At 40.7% G+C, this 26,236-nt stretch overlaps 1 protein-coding gene across 37 annotated transcripts in view; it reads left to right on the plus strand.

The window, feature by feature from the left end:
• The window catches only part of ANK2 (ankyrin 2), a 626,865-nt gene that overhangs the window by 592,857 nt on the left and 7,772 nt on the right, over window positions 1-26,236 (plus strand). For 33 of the 37 annotated variants that reach the window (XM_075860538.1, XM_075860544.1, XM_075860543.1 and 30 more), the window contains 6 exons: window positions 2,723-2,869; window positions 3,735-4,014; window positions 5,479-5,758; window positions 18,837-18,929; window positions 19,380-19,463; window positions 23,440-23,604. In XM_075860538.1, coding sequence (XP_075716653.1) covers window positions 2,723-2,869; window positions 3,735-4,014; window positions 5,479-5,758; window positions 18,837-18,929; window positions 19,380-19,463; window positions 23,440-23,604 — 1,049 coding nt within the window. The remainder of the gene's footprint in view (window positions 1-2,722; window positions 2,870-3,734; window positions 4,015-5,478; window positions 5,759-18,836; window positions 18,930-19,379; window positions 19,464-23,439; window positions 23,605-26,236) is intronic. The other 4 variants (XM_075860567.1, XM_075860568.1, XM_075860540.1 and 1 more) reach the window with 1 other exon arrangement.

Raw genomic sequence — 26,236 nt, forward strand, 5'->3', positions numbered from 1 at the left:
GTTTTGTGGGGGGGTTGCTGGTTGTCACCCTATTACCCTTTGTACAGAGATGTACCGGTGGTCTTCATGAGCAGCACTGCAGAACCTCCTCCAGGCACCAACAATTTTTTCCCCCAGGAAAATGTATATGGTTTCCATTGGAGCTTTCCAATTGGACCAGCTGGGAATTACTACAGACCACCAGCCGTCAAAGTGGGTCTGTATAAACAAAATCACATTGTGCTTCCCATAAACGTAGGGCACAACCAATCACAGGTAGAGGAGTAGGGAAAATCTGCCATTACGGATCAGAATGCTAGATGCGGTGCACCACGGCATCCCCTCCGCCACTCCATAGAAAGGCATTGGGTACGGTGCCGGACCAGTTGTGTCAAAAAACACTGCAGCAAACGTTCGTTGATCCGGTTTGAGGTCGGTGCTACAACTGATGGAACGGATGCCATGAACAATTATATCAGTCCAGTTTATGTACAGTCATCCGGAAAACTTTGCCGGATGACTGTACATTTCGGAAAGGGGCCTAAGCTGCAGTACCTGTAAGGTGTTATGTAATGAACCTGTGATTCCAGTTGTGGTACTACTAGTATAAGTCCATCTGAACCAGAACTATTCTCCTCTTAGTCTTATGTATTTCCCTGAGATCTTGAAAATGACGACCTAAAAAACTCTCAACTTAATATTGATAAAAAACATTTACAGTTTAGGACTTAAAGCTCTAGAACTTTAAAGGGTCCAAAATGTAGGATTGCTTTATTAATTTGGTGTTTAGTGAAAAACTGTCCCATAGCTATATCATAATATGCTTGGTTATGAGAAATGTAATTTCTAAACTCTTCAGCTAAATGGTTTGTGGATGGAATGGAGAAAACAGAATAGCCAACCAATTTTAGGGGCTTGAATCTGTTGTAGAAGCAGTAACATGAAATATGTTAACTACTATATTACTGGTTACGATCTGACAGTCTGTCTTGTAATGTATGCTATGGATGAATTTGACTCTCTATATTATTATACTAATCCTTCTCAATGGATTAGAATATCATGAAAAAGTTAATTTATTTCAGTAATTCAATTCAAAAAGTGAAACATGAATTACTGCATCAATGCGGCGTGGCATTGAGGCGATCAGCCTGTGGCACAGCTGAGGTGTTATGGAAGCCCAGGTTGCTTTGATAGCGGCCTTCAGCTCGTCTGTATTGTTGGGTCTGGTGTCCCTCATCTTCCTCTTAACAATACCCCATACATTCTCTATGGGGTTTAGGTCAGGCGATACTATGATACTGTGGTTATTAAACCTGGTATTGGTACTTTTGGCAGTGTGGGCAGGTGCCAAGTGAAAATGAAAAATGAAATCAGCATCTCCATAAAGCTTGCCAGCAGAGGGAAGCATGAAGTGCTCTAAAATGTCCTGCTAGACGGCTGCGTTGACTCTGGACTTGATATAACAAAGTGGTCCAACACCAGCAGATGACGTGGCCCCCAAACCATCACTGAATGCGGAAACGTCACACTGGACCGCAAGCAACTTGGATTGAGCACCCCTCCACTCTTCCCCCATGACTCTGGGACCTTGAATTCCAAATGAAATGCAAAATTTACTTTCATCTGAAAACAGGACTCTGGACCAATGAGCAACATTGTTGGTCTACTGTGTTATATCAAGTCCAGAGTCAACGCAGCCGTCTACCAGGAAATTTTAGAGCACGCCATGCTTCTCTCTACTGACGAGCTTTATGGAGATTCTGATTTTATTTTCCACCAGGTCTTGGCACCTGCCCACACTGCCAAAAGTACCAATACCTGGTTTAATAACCACAGTATCACTGTTCTTGATTGGCCAGCAAACTCGCCTGACCTAAACCCCATAGATAATCTATAGGGTATTGTCAAGAGGAAGATGAGACACACCAGACCCAACAATGCAGACGAGCTGAAGGCCGCTATCAAAGCAACCTGGGCTTCCATAACACCTTAGCAGTGCCACAGGCTGATCGCCTCCATGTCACGCCGCATTGATGCAGTAATTCATGCAAAAGGAGCCCCGACCAAGTATTAAGTGCATAGACTGTACATACTTTTCAGTAGGCCTACATTTCGGTATTAAAAATAATTTCTGAAATTGGGCTTATATAATATTCACATTTTCTGAGACTATAAATTTTGGGTTTTCATTAAGGGTATGTTCACACACTAGACTAAAAACGTCTGAAGATACGGAGCTGTTTTCAAGGGAAAACAGCTCCTGATTTTCAGACTTTTTTTAAGCCACTCGCGATTTTCGCTGCGTTTTTCGTGGCGTTTTTTACGGCCGTTTTTGGAACTGTTTTCTATAGAGTCTATGAAAAACAGCTCCAAAAACGTCCCAAGAAGTGTCCTGCACTTCTTTTTCGCGGCCGTTTTTTTACGTGGCCGTTTTTCAATGTGTGAACACAGCCAACGTGTGAACATACCCTAACTGTTAGCCATAATCATCAACATTAAAAGAAAAAAATGCTGGAAATAGTTCACTCTATGTGTAATGAATCTATATAATATATGTGTTTCACTTTTGAATTGAATTACTGAAATAAATAAACTTTTTGATGATATTCTAATTCACTTAGAAAGACTAGTAAGCTCACAAAATAAGCCAATTGACCATCATATTGTGGACAGCCTAATACAAATATATTTATTCATAAATTCAATCATTTACTTTGTTAATTTTTTTTTTTAAACCCAGATTCTAGTCTAAACCAGTGCCTCACCAAGATCAACCGAATGGATATTGCCCATCTTATGGAATCGTACATGAAAGAGCCCATGCTACGCCATGCCAATCGCACATATGCTGATATAGAGCAGACAATTACACTGGATCATAGTGAAGGTAATAAGCTCTGACAGACCTGCAAATGTTGTTGCAGCAAATGGTGAACTGACTGACTAGAGGGCGCTTTTATATCATACAAACATAATGTAATGTAGGTAACACTCTAACAAACAGTCCAGTATAGAAAGTGGGGTGGAAATATACACTACCATGCCCACTATCATACACGCTACCATTTTACAGACCTGTACAAGCTCTGAGTTCTATAGAGCCATACTACTGTGTCCATAGCAGCCTAGTTGGTCCCTATTGTACCCCATATTCTTCCGATTTCATACAGAGGCATACTCAGAATTTTCCTATCAGATTGTGTATGAACCCAAGAGAAAACCACTGGATCTCTGTACAGCCCCCAAGCACAGTGCATCCTGACTGCTGTGTCCTGCTATTTGTCCCACCATTGCACCGAAGATGCCACTCCGAAGAGGCTGCAGTCTCCATAGTACCTTAATGTATCTAATTGTGACTACTCTGTTTAATGTTGCAGCATTGAACTAAAATAGTTGCCACTGCCTCATGTACAGAAGCTGATAATAGTAAATATTACTGTTCAAGCATAAGGAAAAAAGCGGTTTATTCTTTTTTTCTAGTTATTTTTGTATTGTACTTATTTTTAGATGTAATCACTCACATTAATCCCTATCCCTGGTGGGACAATCTATTCACGTTATCTCAGACTAACGCATATGCGTACCTACTAATGCCAATTTAATAGAAAGCCAATTCATCTACCAGTATTTTTCTGGGCTAAAAGGTATAGATATTATTATATAGTTCTAGGTGATTTTCTTTGCACAGTTATGTCGGTTATACTTTCAGGAGAAGCAATTACTTGTAGTTAATGTTACATTTATATCCTTAGGCTTTTCAGCTCTTCAGGATGAGTTTTCTAGCCCGCAGAAGAAGATCATTATTGATCAGACAGGATCACGAAGCAGCGAGAGAGGTGAACATCCTCCCCTTGTGTCTGAGGAGGACGTTTCCATCAGTTATTCATCCTTCCATGAAAGCTCAGCCAGGGCTGAAGATGACAAGTCTGTTGCAGAAATAATCCGTCAGCTACAGAAGGAGAAAGTAGAGTCTGACTTCTCAAGGGAATCACAGGAATTATCAAGGGCATTGTCTTCTGAACAAGATTATGTGTAGGTTTTCTTGGGTTGATAAAATTTTTGATGATGTTAGTAAGAATGCATACAGAAGTTATGTTTTTGTTTTCCTGAAATGCCAGATATGCCAGAATATAAAGTATCTTGTATATTTTGTCTGGTTCTGTAGCGGGAAGGACCATAAACCAATGTTCTATAGCAAATTAAATTCATTTTGTGTAACGGATACGTATGAATAGTGTAGTAGCTCCTTCTATACATCTGCAGGATTTGTTTTTTTACAGTTTGTCAAAAAGGCATTATTTTCCAACATGCCTAGCAGAATGAAGTTTAAACATCCAAGAAGTAAAGGTCTAGTATGTGCACACATTATTCAGCGTGACCCTAAACAAATAACAAAATCACCCCAATCACCCCCAAAAATACAGAACAGGTACAGGAATCACAACTCAATCTATATGACCTTTAGGTCAATATTCCACTCCTTTCTTATGTTGCAGTATCTTTAGAGAGAGGAGTCCTGCAGAATGAAACTTACCTGATCAGGGCCACTCTCTCACATAGGTCCCATAGCAGCTGCATGGGCTGCATATTTCATATGTACATTCTTGTGATCTGGTAATTTTCTAAATAGAGTCCTTTATAAGAACCAGTAGAATATCCTGCTATATGGGGGTTCTTCTGCTCTTATCTTCATTTGGATGGAGATTGACGATGGCTCTGAACATCTGATCATATGGACACCCCTAAACTAATGATTGTTCATGATCAAGTGTGCATGGGTCTTTTTTTTAAATCTAAAATTAGAGCTTCCTGTCTGAGCCTCACCTCTGTGGCCAAATAGAAGCATTACCATGTCAGTGGAATGTGTAAGTAACAATATGACAAACTAACAATATCTACAGTTTATCTGCAATAGGTTCATTGCAGACATCAGTTTATTATTTTCAGAATACAGTATTCATTTTGCTACGCATAGGTTGCACTTTGCTATATATAGGTGTTTAATTATTATATTCTGACTAGTTGATGGTAGAAAGCAGAACATACACAGATCAGAGGCGTCTTTCGGCTGCTTATATTAGTGTTTGTGTTATTAGATTTGTTCATTCACCTCTGTATATAATACAAAGCTGTCCACAACACTGTTCAAAACGTTATGTCATCAAACATTCGCTGCGCAGGTTGGTAGGACTAAGCCCTTAGGGCCTGTTCATATCAGCGTTGGCTTTCCGTTGAGGGGTTCCGTCTGAGATTTCCGTCGGGAGAACCCCTCAACGGAAAGGAAACAGAAACCTTTGCTTCCGTTTGCATCTCTATTGATATCAATGGTGACGGAAACATTGCTAATGGTTTCCGTTTGTCACCGTTTTGGCAGGTTTCCGTTTTTTTGACAGAACCCCTCAACGGAAAGCCAACGCTGATGTGAACAGGCCCTAGAAAGAGCAGAATATTGTAATCTATTTTAGAAATCAATACATGTTGTCTTATTTCCCTCAGTGTTACATCCCCTGATCTAGAGAAGACAACTGAAGCTGAAGACACTCTGAATTGCAAGGAAATTCTACAATCCCCTAGAGATGTAGGTAGACCCTCTTTGAAGACTCCTTTGTCCGACCAGCATAGTGTTTCTCCTATTGTGCAAGAACCAGATGATCTGTCCGAGCAGGAAGAGCACGGAACAAGCAAAAATGACCTCTGCATAGTGGAATCATCGGATGAGCAAGCAGACAAGCCGGATAGAGTTTCTGAATACAAATCTTTTGACTCATTTGAAAAGGTAAAACTATGCTAGGATCTATTTGCCAGCTAAATACAATAAAGGCCTATATAACAGGTCTCCTGTTGTACCTTTTATAAATTATTATGTTTTAATGTCGTAAGACGGCCATAGATGGAAAGCTTATCAAAATTAATTTAACAATTTTATGTTTATGGTACTAAAAACAGGAATATGTACCCTATTAGTGTCAACATTTTTGTTTCTAACGTGTTTACTATGGCCAAAAAAAGTATGTGTGGGAAAATGACAATTTTAAATGGAAAAAATTATTCATACTTTGAGAAATATCTATTCCATCATGTTCATTTCCCAACGGGAATTCCAATCGCAGGAAAAATCAGAACATGGAATGATCTTTATATCAATTGTCAGCTTTAGACTCTGTTTCCCATAAAACAAAAACCTTTATAGTAGCATAAATTTAAAAAAAAATTATCTCATAAATAGCGCAACTTTAACAAAAAAAGTGTAATTTTACCAAAAGTATAAATAATGTTTTAGGCCTCATGCATGGTGGCACGCAGAGTCCCTATTGTCCTGTATTAAGGAGGCATAGGCACTCCTAGATGCAATGCTTTTAGGAGAAAATACCTCCATATTCTAGCTCACATGCCACAATTTTTTCAGAGGCACATAGAGGTAGAGTTTCGGAGAATAGATGCCATGTGCCATATTATGGAACCATAATATAGCTGTGTGCGTGAGGATTTATAGTCATCTGAAAATTGGTATTATTGCTCTTTGTCATATTTTAGCAGAAATATTGCCCCTATTTCTAAACTTAAATAATTTAGAATGCAAATGCTACATGCAGCTGCCACATTCACATCACCCAGACTTACATAGGTATTGCTTTTAATATATCCAAATCATGAACATGATGTATAGCCCATTATGCATTTGTGTCTTTAGGATATATTCTGATTATGCTCTTGGATTTATTTTATTGCAGGAAAATGTAATTTAATTGATCAATGTTTCAACTTCTACCCTCAGGCCTAGCTTAGATATTACTTTCAAAATTTTCTAGTAAACGATCCAAACACCAGTGATGCATTCATTGTGGTTGTTCTCATGAGGGGACATCAGAATAGCCACTATTTGCACTCTGAAATAGAACCCATATCCAAACTGGGCTAGATATGGTTAAAACATGTATCCATATACTTAAACGGCCAGGTTCTAAGTACAGTTGAAAGAAAAAGTAAGTGAACCCTTTAGAATTACATGGTTTTCTGCATTGATTACTAATACAATGTGGTCTTATTGGTCTTATTGTTATCTAAGGCTTCATGCACACGACCGTAGCTGTGTGCACGGTCCATGATTATGGCACGGACATCCCGAGTAATGTAATCCGCGGGCTGTCCGCAAAAAGATGTACATTGACTTTTAGGCTCGCGGACAATAGACGGACCTTGGAAACAATGGTCGTGTTCATTGGCCCATAGGATAGAATGTCTCCTATGCTTTCTATCCACAATTGCGGATAGTATGCGGGACGTAATGCACGGACGTGTGCATGAGGCCTAAGTCACAATCATAGATCAACACAATCTAACTTAACTAATAATCCACAAGCAGTTGACTTGTTCATGTCTTTTATTGAGCATATTGAGTAAATATCAACAGTGCAAGAAGAAAAAGTGAACCCCTAAATTTAATTACCTGCAGATCCCCTTTTATCTACAATCTCCTCCACCAAATGTTTCCTGTAGCTGCAAATCAGATTTTCACAACGTTGAGGAGGAATTTTGGACCGTTTCTCTACAAATGGACTTCAGCTAATCAATATTTGTGGGATGCCTTGACTTCCCCTTAGGTCATGCCACAGCATCTCGATAGGGTTAAGGTCAGGACTCTGACTTGGCCATTCCAAAACATAAATCATCTTTAGTTGATTTTCTTGTGTGCTTTCGGACAGGGCCAGTTTTAGACAGTGTGGCCCTGGGCAAAGTTAAAAGTAGGGCCCCAAATGCTGAATTATTGTATCAATAATGCAGTCAATTCAGAAGGCGGTGTGCAGAGAACTGCATTGTTGATTTCTAGCGCGTCCAGGAGTGTTGCAAGCCCCAAAGCATATGTCCCCCCTCACACACAAAAAAATAATTATATACATATACAGTTATTAAATCATACCACTATACCAGATGAAATATTACCTGCATACTGTTACTGAACACAACTCACTTTTATAAGACCAATATTACTAATAATAACACAGTAATACAGTTACTGAATAATACCGTCACACCATAACCACATAGTGACTGAATAATACCCCCATACAGTTACTGAATAAAAACCACTATACAAAGACCAATATTACCACCATATAGTGACCATATAGTGGTAGATGCCAGATATACACAGGAGGTCTGCAGACGATATAAGTTATTGCAGCACATTTATATCCAATGATTCACAGGTGATATTTTCTCTGATTAGAGTCGTTCACTTTCCCTTTTTTCCCTCCATCTGGCCCAAACCACTGTGACTACTCGTCTCTGCAGAATTTGACCCACAGACATGTTGGTTTCTCACTTTTCCACCTATACCCCATCCTCTAAACAAACTTGTAATCTGCAGTGCCCCAGATGGTAATAATGATCCCTCAGTGCTCGACACAATAAAAGTGCCCCATCAGTAACCGTTCCCCCACAGTAATAATGCCCCCTGTATATAGCACTACAGCATGCCCTTTAGATAGCACCGCACACAGACCCCTGTAGATAGCGCCACACACAGACCCCTGTAGATAGCGCAACACACAGCCACCTGTAGATAGCGCCACACACAGCCCCCTGTAGATAGCGCCACACATCCCTTCCCCTTGTATACAACCCCCTCTTGTATATAATGCCATTTAGCCCCCCTTATATATAGTGCCACACAACCCCCTTGTATATAGTGCCACACAGCCCCCCTCTCCCTTGTATATAGTGCCACAAGCCCCCTCCCTTGTATATAGTACCACACATCCCCCTCTCCCTTGTATAGTGCCACACACCTCCCCTCTCCCTTGTATATAGTGCCACACAGCCCCCCTCTCCCTTGTATATAGTGCCACACAGCCCCCCTCCCTTGTATATAGTGCCACACAGCCCCCCTCTCTCTTGTATAGTGCCACACAGCCCCCTTCCTTGTATATAGTGTCACACAGCCCCCTCTCCCTTGTATATAGAGCGACACAGCCCTCTTTCTTGTATAAAGTGCCACCCAGCCCCCCTCCCCTTGTATATAGTGCCCCACAGCCCCCTCCCTTGTACATATTGCCACACAGCCCCCCTTGTATATAGTGCCACACAGCCCCCCTTGTTTATGGTGCCACACAGCCCCCTCCCTTGTATATAGTGCCACATGGTCTCCCCTTTGTATATAAAGCCACACAGCCCCCCTCCCTTCTATATAGTGCCACACCGCCCCTCCTTTTTATATAGTGCCACACAGCCCCTCTCTTGTATATAGTGCCACACAGCCCCCCTCTACCTTGTAATAGTGCCACACTGCCACTCCTCCCTTGTATAGTGCCACACAGCCCACTGTCCCTAGATATAGTACCACACAGCTCCCCACCCTTGTATATAGTGCCACACAGCCCACCTCCCTTGTATATAGTTTTACACAGCCCCCTCTCCCTTGTATATATTGCCACATAGCCCCCTCTCCCCTGTATATAGTGCCACACAGCCCCCCTCCCTTGTATATAATGCCACACAAACCCTCTCCCTTGTATATAGTGGCACACAGCCCCCCTTGTATATAGTGCCACACAGCACCCCTTGTATATAGTGTCACATGGCTCCCCCTTTGTATATAGTGCCACACAGCCCCCCTCCCTTTTATATAGTGCCACACAGCCCCCCTCTCCCTGGTATATAGTGCCACATATCTACCCCTCCCTTGTATAAAGTGCCACACAGCAACCCTCTCTTATATATATAGTGCCACACAGACCCCCCCTTCCTTGTATACAGTGCCACACAGCCCCCCTCCCTTGTATATAGTGGCACAATCGCCACCCCCTTGTATATATTGGCACACAGACCCCCCCTTATATATAGTGCCACACAGCCCCCCCTTATATATAGTGCCACACAGCTCCCCCTCCCTTGTATATAGTGCCACACAAGCCCCCCTCCCTTGTATATAGTGCCACACAGCCACCCCCTTGTATATAGTGCCACACAGCTCCCCCTCCCCTTATATATAGTGCCACACAGCCCCCACTTGTATATAGTGACACACAGCCACCCTTTGTATATAGTGCCACACAACTCCCCCCTCCCATTTGTATATAGTGCCGCACAGCTCTCCCTTGTATATAGTGATACACAACTCCCCCCTGCGATTGTATATAGTGCCACACAGCCCCAAAAAAGAAAAAAATTATGCTTACCTTGCCCCGTTCTCACGACGGACCGAGCGCTGATACAGTGAGGATGCAGATACAAGTGAATGTGACTGTCGTTAGCGCTGGGGCTCCCTCCCGTGCTAGTGACGCCACCGTGCATGAGGGTGCCCCTGCCGCCCGGCCCATAAATGGGCCGGGTAGCATGGGCCCCCTCATTCTGTGGGCCCCCGTAGAAGCCTCTATGGCTGCTATAATGGGCAGGGGGCCCTAAGAGGATGGGGGACCTGGGCAATTGCCCAGTTTGCTCCCCCTTAACACCATCCCTGCTTTCGGACATTGTCTTGTTTCCTGACCCAACGTCTCTTCAGCTTGAGGTAATGGACTGCTGCCCTTACAGTCTCCTGTAAAATATTTTGATCCATCTATGAATTAATTGTTCCCTAAATGATTGCAAGGCATCCAGGTCCTAAAGCAGCCCCAAACCATAATTCTCCTTCTACCATGCTTCACAGTTTGCATGAGGCTTTCGTGTTCAGTGTTCTTCTTTCCCCCAAACATAGCATTTTGCATTTGTGCTAAAAAAAAAATTTACTTTTGTCTCATCCGTCCATAGAACATTTTCCTAAAAGCATTGTGGAACATCCAGGTGGTCTTTGGCAAACTTGAGACGGGACACAATGTTTATTTTAGAGCAGCAACGGCTTGGTTAGAGGTGTCCTTCCATGAACACTCTTCTTATTTAGTGTTTTTCTAATAGTGGACACATAAACAGAGGTTTTACATTTTGTAGAGTCTTCAGTAGGTCTTTTGCTGTTACCCTTGGGTTCTTTCTCACATTTCAGGATTGGCCGTTGTGTACTAGGAATGATCTTAACAGGACGCCCACTCCTAGGGAGAGTAGCAATAGTCATGAATGTTCTCCATTTGTAGACAATTTGTCTAACCATAGATTGATGTACACCCTTCGGTCTTCTGACAGTTGTTTGCCTGGAGGCATGGTTCGCACTAACCAATCTTTCTTGAGAAGAACAGAATTATCAGTAACCAGCCTTTATTTAACCCCTTGCCGCCGCAGCCACTTTTGGACTTCCTGACAGAGCCTTATTTTTAAAATATGACGTGTCACTTTATGTCGTGATATCTCAGGAATGCTTTTACTTATCCAAGTGATTCCGAGATTGTTTTTCGTAACATGTTGTACTTTATTTTAGTGGTAAATTTTGCTCGATATGCTTACACTTTTTTTGAAGGGGGGAAAAAATGCAACGAAAATTTTGAAAAATTTGCATTTTCTTATTTTTTAAATCCTCTACTTCTAAAATGTATAATGGTACCACACAAATGAGCAAATAAATAAGTTTTACCATATGTATTCTTTATGTTGGCATTATTTTTTTTCATTACATTTTTGTTACGACGTTCTAAGGCTTCCAAATTTACTGGCAGTTTTTTAAATATTTAACATAATTTGCTAAACATATTTTTTTAGGTACCACTTCAGTTTTGAAGTGGCTTTAAGGGGCCTATATGATAAAAAAAAACGCTCATTATTCCCCCCATTTTAAAAACTGCACCCCTGAACGTATTCAAAAAAGCATTTAGAAAGTTTGTTAACCCTTAAGTTGTTTAACAGGAATGAAAGGAAATTGGAGGTGAAATTTACAAATTAAATTTTTATTGAAGATATTCATATTAATCTATTTATTTCAGTAAAAGAGCAGGTGCAAACAGAAAAGCACAACTCAATATTTATTACCCAGATTTTGCAGTTTTCAGAAACATTCCATATGTGGCCCTAGTGTGCTACGTGACTAAAGCTGAATTCACACGAGCGTGTTTAGTCCGTGATATACGGAACATATGTCGGCTGCATTTCCCGGACCAAACACACTGCAGGGAGCCTGGCTCCTAGCATCATAGTTATCTATGACGCTAGGTGTCACTGCCTCGCTGCGGGATAACTGTTCCGTACTGTAATCATGTTTTCAGTACGGGACAGATGTCCTGCAGCGAGGCAGTGACACCTAGCGTCATAGATAATTATGATGCTAGGAGCCCAGCTCCCTGCAGTGTGTGTTCGGTCTGGGAAATGCGGCCGACATACGGACCGTATATCACGGACTGAACACGCTCGTGTGTAGGACTCCTGAAACACAGGCCTCATAAATGAAGGTGCACCTAGTGGATTTTCCGGCCTCCTTTCTATTAGGATGTTTTTCAGGCACCATGTCATGTTTGAAAAGGCCTTAAATTACCAAAACAGTAGATACACCCCAAAAAAGAGCCCATTTTGGAAACTGCACCCCTCAAGTAAAGTATCTAGGGGTGTTGTGAGCATTTTCACCGCACAGGTGTTTCATCAAATTCATTAGAATTGGGACGTGAAAAACGATGTAGTTTTAGCTCAAAATTTCTAATTTCCGCCCGAAATTTGGGAGAAAAAGCAGCCCAACAATTGTTAGGCAATTTCTCCTGAGCATGGCAATACCACAGATGTGGTCATAAACTGCTGTTTGGACACACTGCAGGACTCAGAAGGGAAGGAGCACCTTTTACCTTTTGGAGCTCATATTTTCCTGGAATGGATTTCTGATGCCATGTCGCATTTGAAAAGCCCCTGAGGTACCAGTACAGTTGAATTCTAAAAAGAGACTCCATTTAGGAAGCAACACCCCTCAAGGAATTCATCTAAAATTTTTCACATTTACAAGGACTTTAAGAGAAAAAGGACCCCATTATTTGTTACGCAATTTCTCTTGAGTATAGTAATACCCCATATGTGATAATAAATTGCTGTCTGGCCACACCGCAGGGCTCAGAAGGGAAGGAGCACCATTTGGCTTTTGGAGCACAGATTTTACTGGATTGATTCCTGGGTGACATGTTGCATTTACAGAGCCCCTTAGGTACCAGTACAGTGGAAACCTCTGAGAAGTTACTCCATTTGGGAAACTACATCTTGAGGAATTCATCTAGGGGTATAGTGAGCATTTTTACCCCACAATTTTTTTTGTTTAATTTATTAGAATTGAGCTGTGAAAATAATCAAATTTAAAAAAATGTAGTTCTAGCTTAAGTGTTTCCATTTTCACAAGGACTATAGGAGAAAAAGCTCCCCCAACGTTTGTAAAGCATTTTTTTCCTGGGTACAGCAGTACATCATATGTGATCGTAAACTGCTGTTTGGGCACACGGTAGGGCTCAGAAGGGAAGGAGCAACATTCTGCCTTATGAGCGCATATTTTGCTGAATTGGCTTTTGGGAGCCAGGTCGCATTTGCAGAGCTTCCTGAGGCATCAGTACAATAGAAATTCCCCAGATGTAACCCCATTTTCGAGACTATACCCCTCAAGGAAGTAAATGATGGGTGTAGTGAGCATTTTGACCCCACAGGTGTTTTATAGATTATATTAGAATTGGGCTGTGAAAATTTAAATCTCCATTTTTTATAATATGTAGTTTTAGCCCAAAATTTTTCATCTTTAAAACGAATACAGGAGACTAGGCACCCCAAAATTTGTAACGCAATTTGTCCCGAGTAAGGCAACACCTGATATGTGGTCGTAAACGGCTATTTGGACACACAACAAGGCTCTAAAGGGAGGGAGCAAAATTTGGTTTATGGAGTGGAGATATTTCAAGATTAGTTTTCAGACACCATATTGCATTGAGCTGAAGTACCAGTACAGTGGACACCCCCAAAAAGTGACCTAATTTTGGAAACTACATCCATCAAGGAATACATCTGAAGGTATAGTTAGCATTTTGATCCCGCAGATGTTTTGAAGGAATTAATAATACACAATAGATGTTGCAAATTGAAAATTGCCATTTTTCCACAGATATGCCATTTCAGTGCCCAATATGTTGTGCCCAGCTTGTACGACTGGAGACACACATCCCAGAAATTGTTAAGCAGGTCCTCTGGAGTACAGTAATACCCCATATGTGGTCATAAACTGCTATTTGGGCACACTGCCAGGCTTGGAAGGACCGCCATTTGGTTTTTCCTGCGCCATTTTGCTTGGTAGTAGTTTTTTGGGGGGTTTACTGGTGTTTCAGCTTATGTGGGGGCATATGTAATCTGGGCGGAGTACATCAGGGTATAAGATGATGTACTAATGGGGTATATGAATAATAAAATTTATAATCCAGGTTGGTGGATGCTTTCGGACAATCTTTTATGCACAGGCCATGTTTTTTGGGGCAGGTGTCACACTGATAAATGGTGTCCTTTCTTATACCCTTTTTGGAACACATGCTGCACTTTTTTTGGGTCCTTCCCTTGTTTGCAGTTTGGGGAACTCGCTGAGAAAGTGTTGCCCTGCTATAATAAGGCAGGCTCGCTTCCAGTGAAGATGATGACGTTTTGGAGTGGACATGCATGGGCCATCTCCAGTTCCCAAATATTGGGGCCTTGATAATTACTCGTGTTCTAGAAGGTTGATATTTGGCGAAAGTAATTTGATATAAATGGATCGGTGGCGATCTTTGATCTGTATTATCTGCATAGCTTATTGGTTCATATATAACTTTTTATTTTATTTATTATAACCACTTATCTCTTTATGACCTCTCATCGATATTAGTTCAATTTGCTTTTCCTACATTTAATACGTTATTATTTAGAATTATAGCCGCTTGGTGATTCCCATAGTTACGTGACGTCGTTCAATGTGCTCGGGGAGGAGTGATCTGGATGAGTTCCTGAATGGGTGGGGCGTCGGATGATGTGGCGCGCTCTGATTGTGGGTTTGAGGCAATTGTCTAGCCTTTTAAAGGAAAGGGCTAAAAGCTTAAATAGCCGGCGTTCTGTTGCATCGCTGCGGTCAGATACCAGAACCGTGCTGTTAGAAGAAAAGCTCTAGCGGACACAGGGCGGACAGACAATATTGCACGAGAAACTTATGTGCTAATCTGCCCTGTTTCACTACATGCCTATGAAGAAACGTTCTATACAAATTAAGGACGTGGAAACGCGTGAGGCGTTCAATTTTGTTTAGTGTGAATGCACACTCTTATTTTCGGGTGTACAATATTCATCAGGTGTGAATGCACACTACTACTGTTACGCTGCTATCGAGGAGTGTGAATGCACACTACCTGTATGTGCTGGTGCTCATTTCAGCGATAATGCACACTGTGTCGTAGGTCTTGCTAACTAGTGTGAATGCATAGTTAGTATATCATATCTAGTGTGAATGCACACTTTTGTCCAAATGTACAGTCCCTTGTAAGTGTGAATGCACACTACTGCTCTAGGTGCAGCACTGCTATCTATGGGTGCTAATGCATAAGAAATGTATGTGCTGTGTCTCATTTCAGTGTGAATGCACAGTGTCGTAGGTGTTGCGTTTCCGCTACAGAGTGTTCATGCACACTTTACTAGGTATCAGATCTTTACTCAGTGTGAATGCACACTTTGGTATCTAGTCCAGGTAGGGACAGATGTTATATGTTTCAACTAGATATCTGGAGTAGTTCCATAATAATTTAACCTAAATGTACTGGCATCCTTATCTAGTCCTACCTACCTGGCTAGCCTGGTATCTATAGGAATTATTGGCTTGATTAGCCCATTTTTAAAGATTGAATAAAAATAAAATATTTTTTAAGCATTCTTGTCCAAGCGATATTATCTACTTTAGTTGTGTGAATGCAACAATTCTAAGACTATACTTCTTTATCTGCTTGATAATTACCTCTTAAAACTGAAGGAATGTTCCCCTTCTGGCCTGCACATCGGGATAGCAAGTAAGCCTTATGCAATGCCATCTGTACGATGTGCACCGCCAGCTTTATGTACCATGGAACATGGCTATGTGGTAAATCCGGTGTATTGTACAAAATATCTGCGCTCCAGTATTGCCTAATCTTTGACTACTTCACTAGCCTCATAAGCAGCACAAGGCCCTAAAATGTCTGCTGCATCTGCGGGATCCACCTGTGGAGTCTAGCAAATGTTGACATGGAATTTTTTGTAAAAAAGTACTGGTCCTATAAATTAGTCTGGGCAATTATTTAGCATCATTGCGTCTCGAGAGTCATAATGTTTTATTTTTCCATCGACGGAGCTGTGTGCGAGCTTGGTTTTTGTTTGCGGAACGAGCTGTAATTTTTATTGGTACGATTTTGTGCTACATGCGATTATTCGATCACTTTTTATTCAATTTTTTGTAGGCGAGGAGACAAAAAAACAGCAATTCCGACACTTTTTAATTTTATTTTTATTACAGTGTTAACTGTGCTGTTTAAGCAATAAGTTAAATTTATTCTGCGAGTTGATACGATTACGGTGATACTAAATTTATATATTTTTTTTTTTTTACGGTTTACTACTTTTCCACATTAAAATATGATTTTTTTTTTCGAAATTTTTTTTAGTGTCCTAGTATTCTGAGAGCCATAACTTTTCTATTTTTCAGTTCATAGAGCTAAGGGAGAGCTTTTTTTGTGTGTGACAAACTGTAGGTATTATTGGTACTTGCGACTCTTTTATCTCTTTTTATTCCATATTTTATTCAAACAAGGTAACCCCAAAAATTAATTCTGTCTTTTTATTTTATTTTTTACGGTGTTTGCTGTGTGGGAAAAAATAACATGATATTTTTATAGTTCTGGCCATTACGAACGCGGCAATACCTATTATGTATAGCTTTTTCATTTTTAAATATTTTTTCCAATGATAAAGGACTTGATCAGGGAAACAGGGCGATTCTTGTTTCTATTACTTAAAACTTTAATTTATTTATTTCTCTAAAACATTTGTTTATTACTTAAAACTTTAATTTATTTATTTCTCTAAAACATTTGTTTTTTATTTACTCACTTGGGGACTTGAAAGCCTGATCTTCTGATCGCCTGTACAATACACTGCATGACTTATGTAGTGCAGTGTATTGTAAGGCCTGATTCACACGAACGTGTTTAATGTCCGTGGGACGGCCGTTGAAACAGTGGCCGTCCCACGGACCTATGTTATTCAATGTGGCCGTTCACACAGCCGTTCAACGGACCGTGTGAAGGGTCCATGGGAAAATAGGACATGTCCTATCTTTTCACGCATCCCTGCATAGACTCTCAACTATGGGGGATGCGTGACATCGCATCCCGCAGCACTGAGCACCGATGCACCTCGGACGTGAAAAACTGTAGTTTTTCACGTCCAAGACGCGCAGCGTTCGTGTGAATCAGGCCTAACTGTCATTTTTGCCTAATAGGCTTTCCGTACATGGCCAACCAGGAGGCCATTGATAGACTTCCTGGTTGCCATAGCAACCATCGGCACCCTGCGATTGCTCAGGAAGGGGCGATGGGGTACACTTAGATGCCGCTGCTAAACATTACAGCCGACACCCACTGCCGAAACCCACACTTTTAATCTCATCACCTTTTGCCAATTAGCTCTTGGAGAAGTCATTTACTTAGAGGTTCACTTACTTTTTCTCCCTGCACTGTGGATATTTACCTAATGTTCTCTACAAAATACACGAACAGTACAACTATTTGTGTGTTATTTTTTTTACCTTTTATTAGTATTGAATGCAGATATCCTGGTAATTTCAATGGGTTCACTTACTTTTCCTTGCAACTGTATGTTTCTCTTTCACCATAACCAACAGTTCTGTACTTTGCAGTCTTCCTAGGTGGGCTTACGGGTTCATTTTATCCCAGCAAATCATAATCGAACTGTTATACGTTCTAGACTTACCCTACAGAACCACTTATTATATTCTGCTCAATTATATACCTACAGTATAATAGGAGGGATCCGAAAGGATACTAAACAATATCAATCAATATATCATAATATAATACACTATAATGAACAGTCTCACAAAGTCCTCTTACCAACGGAGCAGATGAAGGCAGAGAAGCGGGAGACAATACACTTCTCAGTAAAATTAAAAGTTTAATCAGTGATGAGGTGATTTAACTTTTAATAAGTCTTTTATTAAGTAAGGTTTTTCTCTTTGACCATCTTAATAAAATAAATGTAAAAATTTTTTTTTAATTATTCCGTTTTTATTTCTTCTCACACTCTCCCTGTCTGTCCGTAGCTGCAATGAACAATACAGCCACAGCTCAACCAGTACATAGCTACGCCCTCCTTCCTGTATATTGTATATCCAGATGCTTCATACAATGTATGGGTAAGAGGAGGGAGCCATGTATGGGCCGAGGGAGGGCCATGTATTGGCTGAGCCATGGCCTCATGGGTATTTATATACGGCCACCCAGAAGGTTTGTAAGCAGTAAAAACAAAGTGGCATAATATTTAACCAGGATAAATTGTAAGCTTAATTAATTCCTAGTAAAATGGGCACTTATGGCAAAAGGCAAAAAGTGATCCTGGACAATCCTTTTAAAGAACTGTATAAGCTCCTACTTGAATTTCATGTTTTGCATTATGAAAACAAGTTTATGGCAATTATTTTGCGCTAGCTCCGGTAATTTTTTTACTTTTTCTTATATTTTATCCTGATCATACATTCCCCTTTCTGAAATTAAAAATACCGATTTTACTATAGTATTATTAAAATCCTAATGTATTTGTGCAATTACAATAGTTTGATTGTTTACCTTATTAGTTCCTTGGCAGACACTTTTTTTTCTACATCACCATTTGTTATTAGTTGGTAAAATACAATTTGACATAGGATTTAAGGAAGCAAAAGATATAGGTTAGTAAAAAGAGTACTGCTTCCATGCCTCCACCAGGAGCTAGCAGAGGAGCTAGGTGAGCTAGAGACCAACTCAGATGAGGACGAGATGATAACTACCAGGGTCGTTCGTCGCCGTGTGATTATTCAGGTACAGAGTGTTTAACTTCCGCACGTCATTAGGTCAGTGGCTTCACAGTCCTGGCTACAAATACAAGGAGTCTTTGATGGCCATGCAACACAAATATGTACTGATTAACATGGCTGCCTGCATGATTCCAAACTAATGCATGCCCAGGTATTTGGCAAATCAGCACCTCCCACCAATGCCATTAGAGAAAATAGATTATTAGCTTCCTCACCTTACCTTCAAAAGTTCAGATAGAAGACCAACGTAATCCTAAGCATAGAGCTTTCTGCAATACAGGGTCGACTACTGCACTTTTGTTAAAGGTCCCATGCATGAACCTAACACTTTTCTTTTGCAGATTTCTTTTATTGTTAGTTACTTATAGATATTTATTTTGTTTACGACACCTACTAATGTAGATACTGAGCAAAGTATGAAGTTGGTAAATGTCAGCTCTTTCTTTTTATTTAGGCGGACAATATGGCAGATATCCTCCCCGAAACAGTAACAGAAGAGCAGTACACAGATGAGCATGGCCATATTGTGGTCAAAAAGGTATCATCTGATAATAATATGAAATTAAGACATCTAATAGGTTTTCTTCTGCACACAGAAGAGCAGCCACATGATCTGACATACACCAAAATATTTCGATTTTTCCTGACACTGTTACCAAACTTTTATATTTTTATATACAGTACTGTGCAAGGTTTTAGGAAATTGTGGAGAAATGCTTCAAAGTAAGAATGCTTTCAAAAATAGAAGTGTTAAAAGTTTTGTTTTTTTATCAATTAACAAAATACAAAGTGAATGAACAGAAGAGAAATCTAAATAAAATCATCCTTTGGCTTCAAAACAGCATCAATTCTTCTAGATGCACTTGCACACAGTTTTTGATGAAACTCGGCAGGGAGGTTGTTCCAAACATCTTGGAGAAACAACCACAGATCTGTTGTGGGTATAGGTATCTGCAAATCCTTTTGTCTCTTCATGTAATCCCAGACAGACTCGATGATGTTGAGATCAGGGCTCTGTGGGGGCCATATCATCACTTCCAGGGCTCCTTGTTCTTCTTTACGCTGAAGATAGTTCTTAAAGACATTGGCTGTATGTTTGGGGTTGTTGTCCTGCTGCAGAATAAACTTGGAGCCAATCAAACGCCTCCCTGACGGTATTGCATGATGGATAAGTATCTGCCTGTATTTCTCAGCATTGAGGACACCATTAATCCTGACCAAATCCCCAACTCCATTTGCTGAAGTGCAGTCCCAAACTTGCAAGGAACCTCCACCATTCATCACTGTTGCCTGCAGATACTTATTATTATACCGCTCTCCAGCCCTTTGGCGAACAAACTGCCTTCTGCTGCAGCCAAATATTTAAAATTTTGACTCATCAGTCCAGAACACTTGCTGCCATTTGTGTGCACCCCAGCTCCTATGTTTTTGTACATAGTTGAGTCGCTTGGCCTTGTTTCCACATCGAAGGTATGGCTTTTTGGCTGCAATTCTACAATGAAGACCTCCAAACAGTAGATGGGTGTACCTGCATTAGTGAAAGACCAGCCATAAGTTACAGAAGGAGGGAAAAATTTATAATACCATTTGGTCCAGAGTTACCACTCCAAAATGAAAAAAGAAGGAATATGGCTCGATAAAAAAACAAGAGGCACACACATATGTGGCCACTGCCCAGCATGTGACTACATACGTACCAGAAACATTTTCACCAGTATATCCACCCATAAAACATATGAGATCAGAGATTTTATCAATAGCTCTACAATAGGAGTTGTTTATCTGATAACCTGCTCATGTCCAGAAAACTATGTGGGGAAAACTAAGAGACAGTCTAGGTGTCGTATCAGAGATCATGTGTAAAACACAGCTGATTCCCGCTGCGTACGGAGTGGACTGAGCGGGTGAGCCTGCTCCAAACATCACCCCCCACACCAATTTTATGTCGCGGAGCGCGAAGAGGTTAAACAGCCCATGTAAAGCGCTGACAGTAGCATCAGAGTCTCCCTGGCAACCAATGATGTGTGTTTTTCTCACGCCCCCTTGCAACTGGCTGAGTCAATAATGTACAGTAGGCAGAGGCAGGGCCTGTATCTAGTGGCCATTGACATCATGGCTGATGGGAGTTCTCATGTGGCCATTGACATCATCACTGCCCAGTAGCTCCAATTGGCGAGCTAGTAGGTATGGCCCTAACAAGGGGGAGGAGCACACTAAATAAAAAAACTGGAGTCACCAGCAGAGCAAGGCTTTTATCAATGCTGGACGCAGAGTTGCTGCCCGACGGCAGATCGATCTAACCACAAGTTATTATAATAAACAATATGCAAATGAGACCCCTGATGACACTTTGCACAGAAGAAAGGTGTAGGGTCTATTTGCCAATGCTGAGTCGACAGGGGAAGTGGTTAGGGTCTGCAGTTAGTATTGGCTTATGCCTCTGAACACAAGACAGTGAAGGTTATTATACAGGCTGACTGCTAGCAAAGCCCCTAGAAGCACTAATTCTTTACTAGGGAAATCCCTAGAGCGGCTCACAGGTTGGCTAATTCTTATTAATAACACAGCTGGGACTATAGCTTTTTAAACAATACAATTAAAAGTGAGTTTTAACCTCTTTATTTCTAACAGATATCCTTCAGTTTTCAGTAAATATGTGCAATAATAATGGACATTGAACCTAGATATCAGTATATCAGTGAAGTCTCTGCCTGGATCCCACTAGATTTTGCCAGTTCTGAGCTGATCACACTTGCTATACATCGTCCGATTTTGAAGGGAAGTAAGCATAATGTGTCTTTGATTTGCTGTTCTAAGTTTCCTTGGCCGACCACTGCTTCTACGGTCCTCAACGTTGCCATTTCTATGTGATTCTTTAACAGAGCCTGAACAGCACATCTTGCAACCCCAGTCTGCTTTGAAATCTATGCCTGGAAGAGACATTTCTGATGCAGTATAACTTCCTTGTGTCTTGTTGCTGTGCCCAGTCTTGCCATGGCAGATTTGTGACATGAAACTCTTCCACAACCTCACCTTTGTAGCAGAGTTTGGCTGTTCCTCATCTAGTTTGAAACCTCCTACACAGCTGTTTATATTACCGTTAATGACTGTGTTTAAACCTACATATGATAATTGGTTAATCATACACCTGACTATAATCCTACAAAATCCATGCAAGTGTACCTAGAAAACTTGATTCTGTTTTAAAAGCAAAGGGTGGTAACACCAAATATTGATTTGATTTAGATTTCACTTCTGTTCATTCTCTCTGTATTTGGTTTATAGTCTAGTCACATTATTATGACCAGCAGCTAATATCCAGAGTAACCGCTGTGTGCAGCATGGACAGCAGCTAGATGGGCTGGGAGTGACTCAATAAGGTCCTGGTAAGTTGTTTCAGGTATCTGGAGCCATGCTGACTGCAGTGCATCCCACATTTGCTGGAGGGTGCGTGGGTGAGGATCCATAGTTTGAGCGAACAAGACGATCGACGTGCTCCCACAGATGCTCAATTGGGTTAAAGTCTGGTGAATTAGGGGGCCAGGGAAATACTTGGAAGTCATGTTCGTGCTCTTCCAACCACTGTGGGACATTTCTAGCCGTGTAACATGTCGCATTGTCTTGCTGAAAGATTCCATTTGACCCAGGGAAGACAAACAGCATGCATGGGTGGACGTGATCTGCAACGATGGACATTATTGACTCAGCCACAATGTTTTTATTGTGGATTTTTAATTACAAACACTAAACAATAGGAGAGGAGTAGGGAATATGGAAAGTTGTTATTGATAACCAAAAAATTTTCAATAAAACTATCACGTTTTTTGAGGAGGTAGTACTCTTAATATGAGTACTATTTATATTATATAAGACAACATTTCTTTTGTGCATTGGAAATGCCAGTAACAGTGCATCCACGTTCTAGGAATACGTAAATATGGTTGTGTGCACTCATCCATCCTACGTGGACATGCTATATGTTAACAAATACAGCAGGGTGAGTGCTCTTGGTCAGTAAACCTTATGATCTTTGAGAAATAAATGTAGAATACACGATAAAAAAAATATCTCACTATTTCCTCCCATAACATTCTTTTGTCTTTGAAACTATATGGCCTCGTATAGAAATCAAATATGTGACAAATATAGAAATACTTTTTCCTCCTTCTCACAAACCTGATTCTCGCTGTAAGGCAAATGTCTGCAGAAGAAGTCCCACTTCCTCCTCCCTGCCTGGAGACCAAAAAAACTAAAGCCCTGCCCTGAGTTGTTTGTCATCCAAAAATTGTAGGCATCACGAGGAAATTATCACCATAGTTTTCTGCAAGATTTATACAAAACTTTCACATAACTCCATCTCTCTCTGTTCTAGACTTGATGAATCCCACTGTTTTCTGTATATTAGATGTCATTCTACTGAAAGGTCAATTATGTAACACGTAAAGCTGCTTATGTGTGAAAGAGTTTTAATTAATTAGCATGGTGACATGCACATTCCCTTTTACAACACCCAGGTCACAAGGAAAATTATCAGAAGATATGTATTGCCTGATGGTACAGAAAAAGAAGAAGTGGTAACACAAGGGGGATTACAGGAACCAGTGACTGTAGAAGATGGAGATTCTGTCTCTAAAGTTGTGAAACGCACCATACTCAAAAGTGACAGTAAGCAGTCTGAGGTGAGCACATCTAAAATAACATTGGCTTAAAAGAAGCTGTAAATAACAATACCGTATTTTTCGGACTATAGGACACACTGGACCATAAGACGCACCTATAAATTGTATCATAAAAGGGGAGAAAAGGGGTTTTGCCTTTAACTGTACATTTCCTGGGTAGCATTCAGACAATAGGACATAGATGCAGTACCACAGTGCCCCAATACAATGCCAGCCACAGTGCCTCAATACAATGACAGCCATAGTGCCCCATAATAATGCCAGCCACAGTGCCCCAATACAATGCCAGCCATAGTGCCTCAGTAGAATGCCAGCCCCAGTGGCCCATAACAATGCCAGCCACAGTGCCCCATAACAATGCCAGCCATAGTGCAACAATACAATGCCAGCCACAGCACCCCAATACAATGCCAGCCAGTGCCCCATAACAATGCCAGCGACAGTGCCCCATAACAATGCCAGCCACATTGCCTCGATATAACGCCAGCCACAATGCCCCATAACAATGCCAGCAACCGTGCCCCAATACAATGCCAGCGACAGTGCCTCTATACAATGCCAGCCAAAGTGCCCCAATACAATGTCAGCCACAGAAATACAAGATATTGGCAGCTATAGTGCTCTCACCCTCCCATGAACTCACCAGACATAAGAAGTGTGGAGAGGCAGGGGTTAATAGTGGTAAATCTGCTCTTCTTGCTGCTCTGTACGTAGGAGGGGGCGCAGCTAGAAGGTCCTTGCAGATTCACTGTGCTGTGTGTACTAATGTCTGCGTTATCTGCTCACTGAACGGTGAGATTTGACATTAGTTTGTGTGTAAGATGTGACTGTTCAGTGAGCAGATATCCCAGAGATTTTATACACACAGCACAGGACATGTTGCTTCCATTACACTGCACTGCAAGGTCCTTTGAAGCTTGGAGCTCAGTGTCCTGCGTCTTCATACACTGGTGCCTTCAGAAGATAAGACAGGGCACAACATTACAGCCCAGATTCTAGGACAAAAAGTGCGTCTTATAGTCAGAAAAATACGGTATATTCATAATAAAGTGTACCACTGTGAAAACAATCCTGTCACAATGATCAAGCAGTCTTGTCTGCGGGCACATATTATAGAGCAGTATGGGCTGAGCACATTGAAATATAGCTTTAAACTTGATCTTATGGGTCCAGTGGGCGGTCCTATGCAGTGATTGACAGCTATGTCCGAATGCACGATCACACAGAGAAGACTGTCAGTCATTGAATGAGACCGCCCACTAGACTCATAAGCCAGGATAAGCAGGGAATTAAATCAATGAATTCCAAGTTATACTGAATTTTCCTACAGAACTATTTATCAATCAGCTCAGCTCCTCCTGCTTTATGAAATGCTGCAAACAGTTTCAATGTGACAGGTTACCTTTAAAGAATTGGGGACCCTTTAACACTTAGTAAAGAATGATTCCTATTATAAAATTATACTAAGGAATAGCTCACAATTTTCTAATAATAGTTTGAATTTCTACATTTTTGTAAAGCCATAAAATATCCAAACATATAGAGTAAATGTGAAAATCATTTATTATTAAATAAGCATAATAATGAAAAGAAAGGAGCTCACATATCAATAGAGAAATGCATATAATCTAGAAACCCCCATAAATAATACATTATTGATGCTTATTAAACCGGTTAAGTTATAGTCAGTCCTTGGGCAATCTGTAAAAAGTCCTACACATAATTTGGTAATTACCTAATAAATTATTAATAGACTATGCAGTGGGAATATAATACCATTAGTTAGAGGTCCTAATTAGTGAACCGTTAACAATAAAATATATAGATGATGTCAGATTAAAGAATAGAAATCCTAGGAAAGTATTCATCATCCTGGACTGACTATTATGACATTTCTATATTTATTGCGGGTAAAAAAATGCAAATTATGAAAGCGAATGAATATTCTGAAATAAGATGTGGGTATTTCTTTGCGTGTTACTTGTAATAAATAGGATACAAATTATTGGCAAAAGGGTTCCATATACGGTACATGAATGGACAGTGTCAGAAGCACATCCTAACTATTAGTACAATAGCACAGAAGGCAGTAAGGCAAGCAAAAGCAGCTGGCACCGTTGGTAAACATTTACTTATATATTAGGAAATTGCATTTGCAGAAATTTCCTGTGATATATCTATTACCCAAATCTTCCCCTTTACAAACCCCCTTTACAAACAGGAAAGCAGATGTAGGTAAATGAAATTCTTTTTACTGTAGCTTCTCTGAATAGGGGGGCTGTCGCCATCTAAACAGCTCTTCTTCTCTTCCTATTGAAAAGTGGCACCTGTATTCTGTTGATGGAGCTGGATATTTAATTTGATGAAGATTTCTCCCCTATTACAGGCAGAGATATTGGAGAATCTTGCTAGGCGGTAATGTTGCCTTGTTTGATATTAGGTTTGCGAACACCTTTATTTGGGCCTTAATGCTGGGAGGGCATGACAGGAATCATTACGTGGCACACTACTCCAAATTTCTGTGTAATAATCTTGTCTACACACTGTTCCTTACTGCATTGTTTCTTCTTCTTGTGTTCTTGGGAGTTGGTTTTCATTACCGCATTGTTCTTTCTTGTTATGTTCTTAGGAG

This window comes from Rhinoderma darwinii, chromosome 1, assembly GCF_050947455.1.
Source record: "Rhinoderma darwinii isolate aRhiDar2 chromosome 1, aRhiDar2.hap1, whole genome shotgun sequence".
In the NCBI taxonomy this organism is placed as follows: domain Eukaryota; kingdom Metazoa; phylum Chordata; class Amphibia; order Anura; family Rhinodermatidae; genus Rhinoderma; species Rhinoderma darwinii.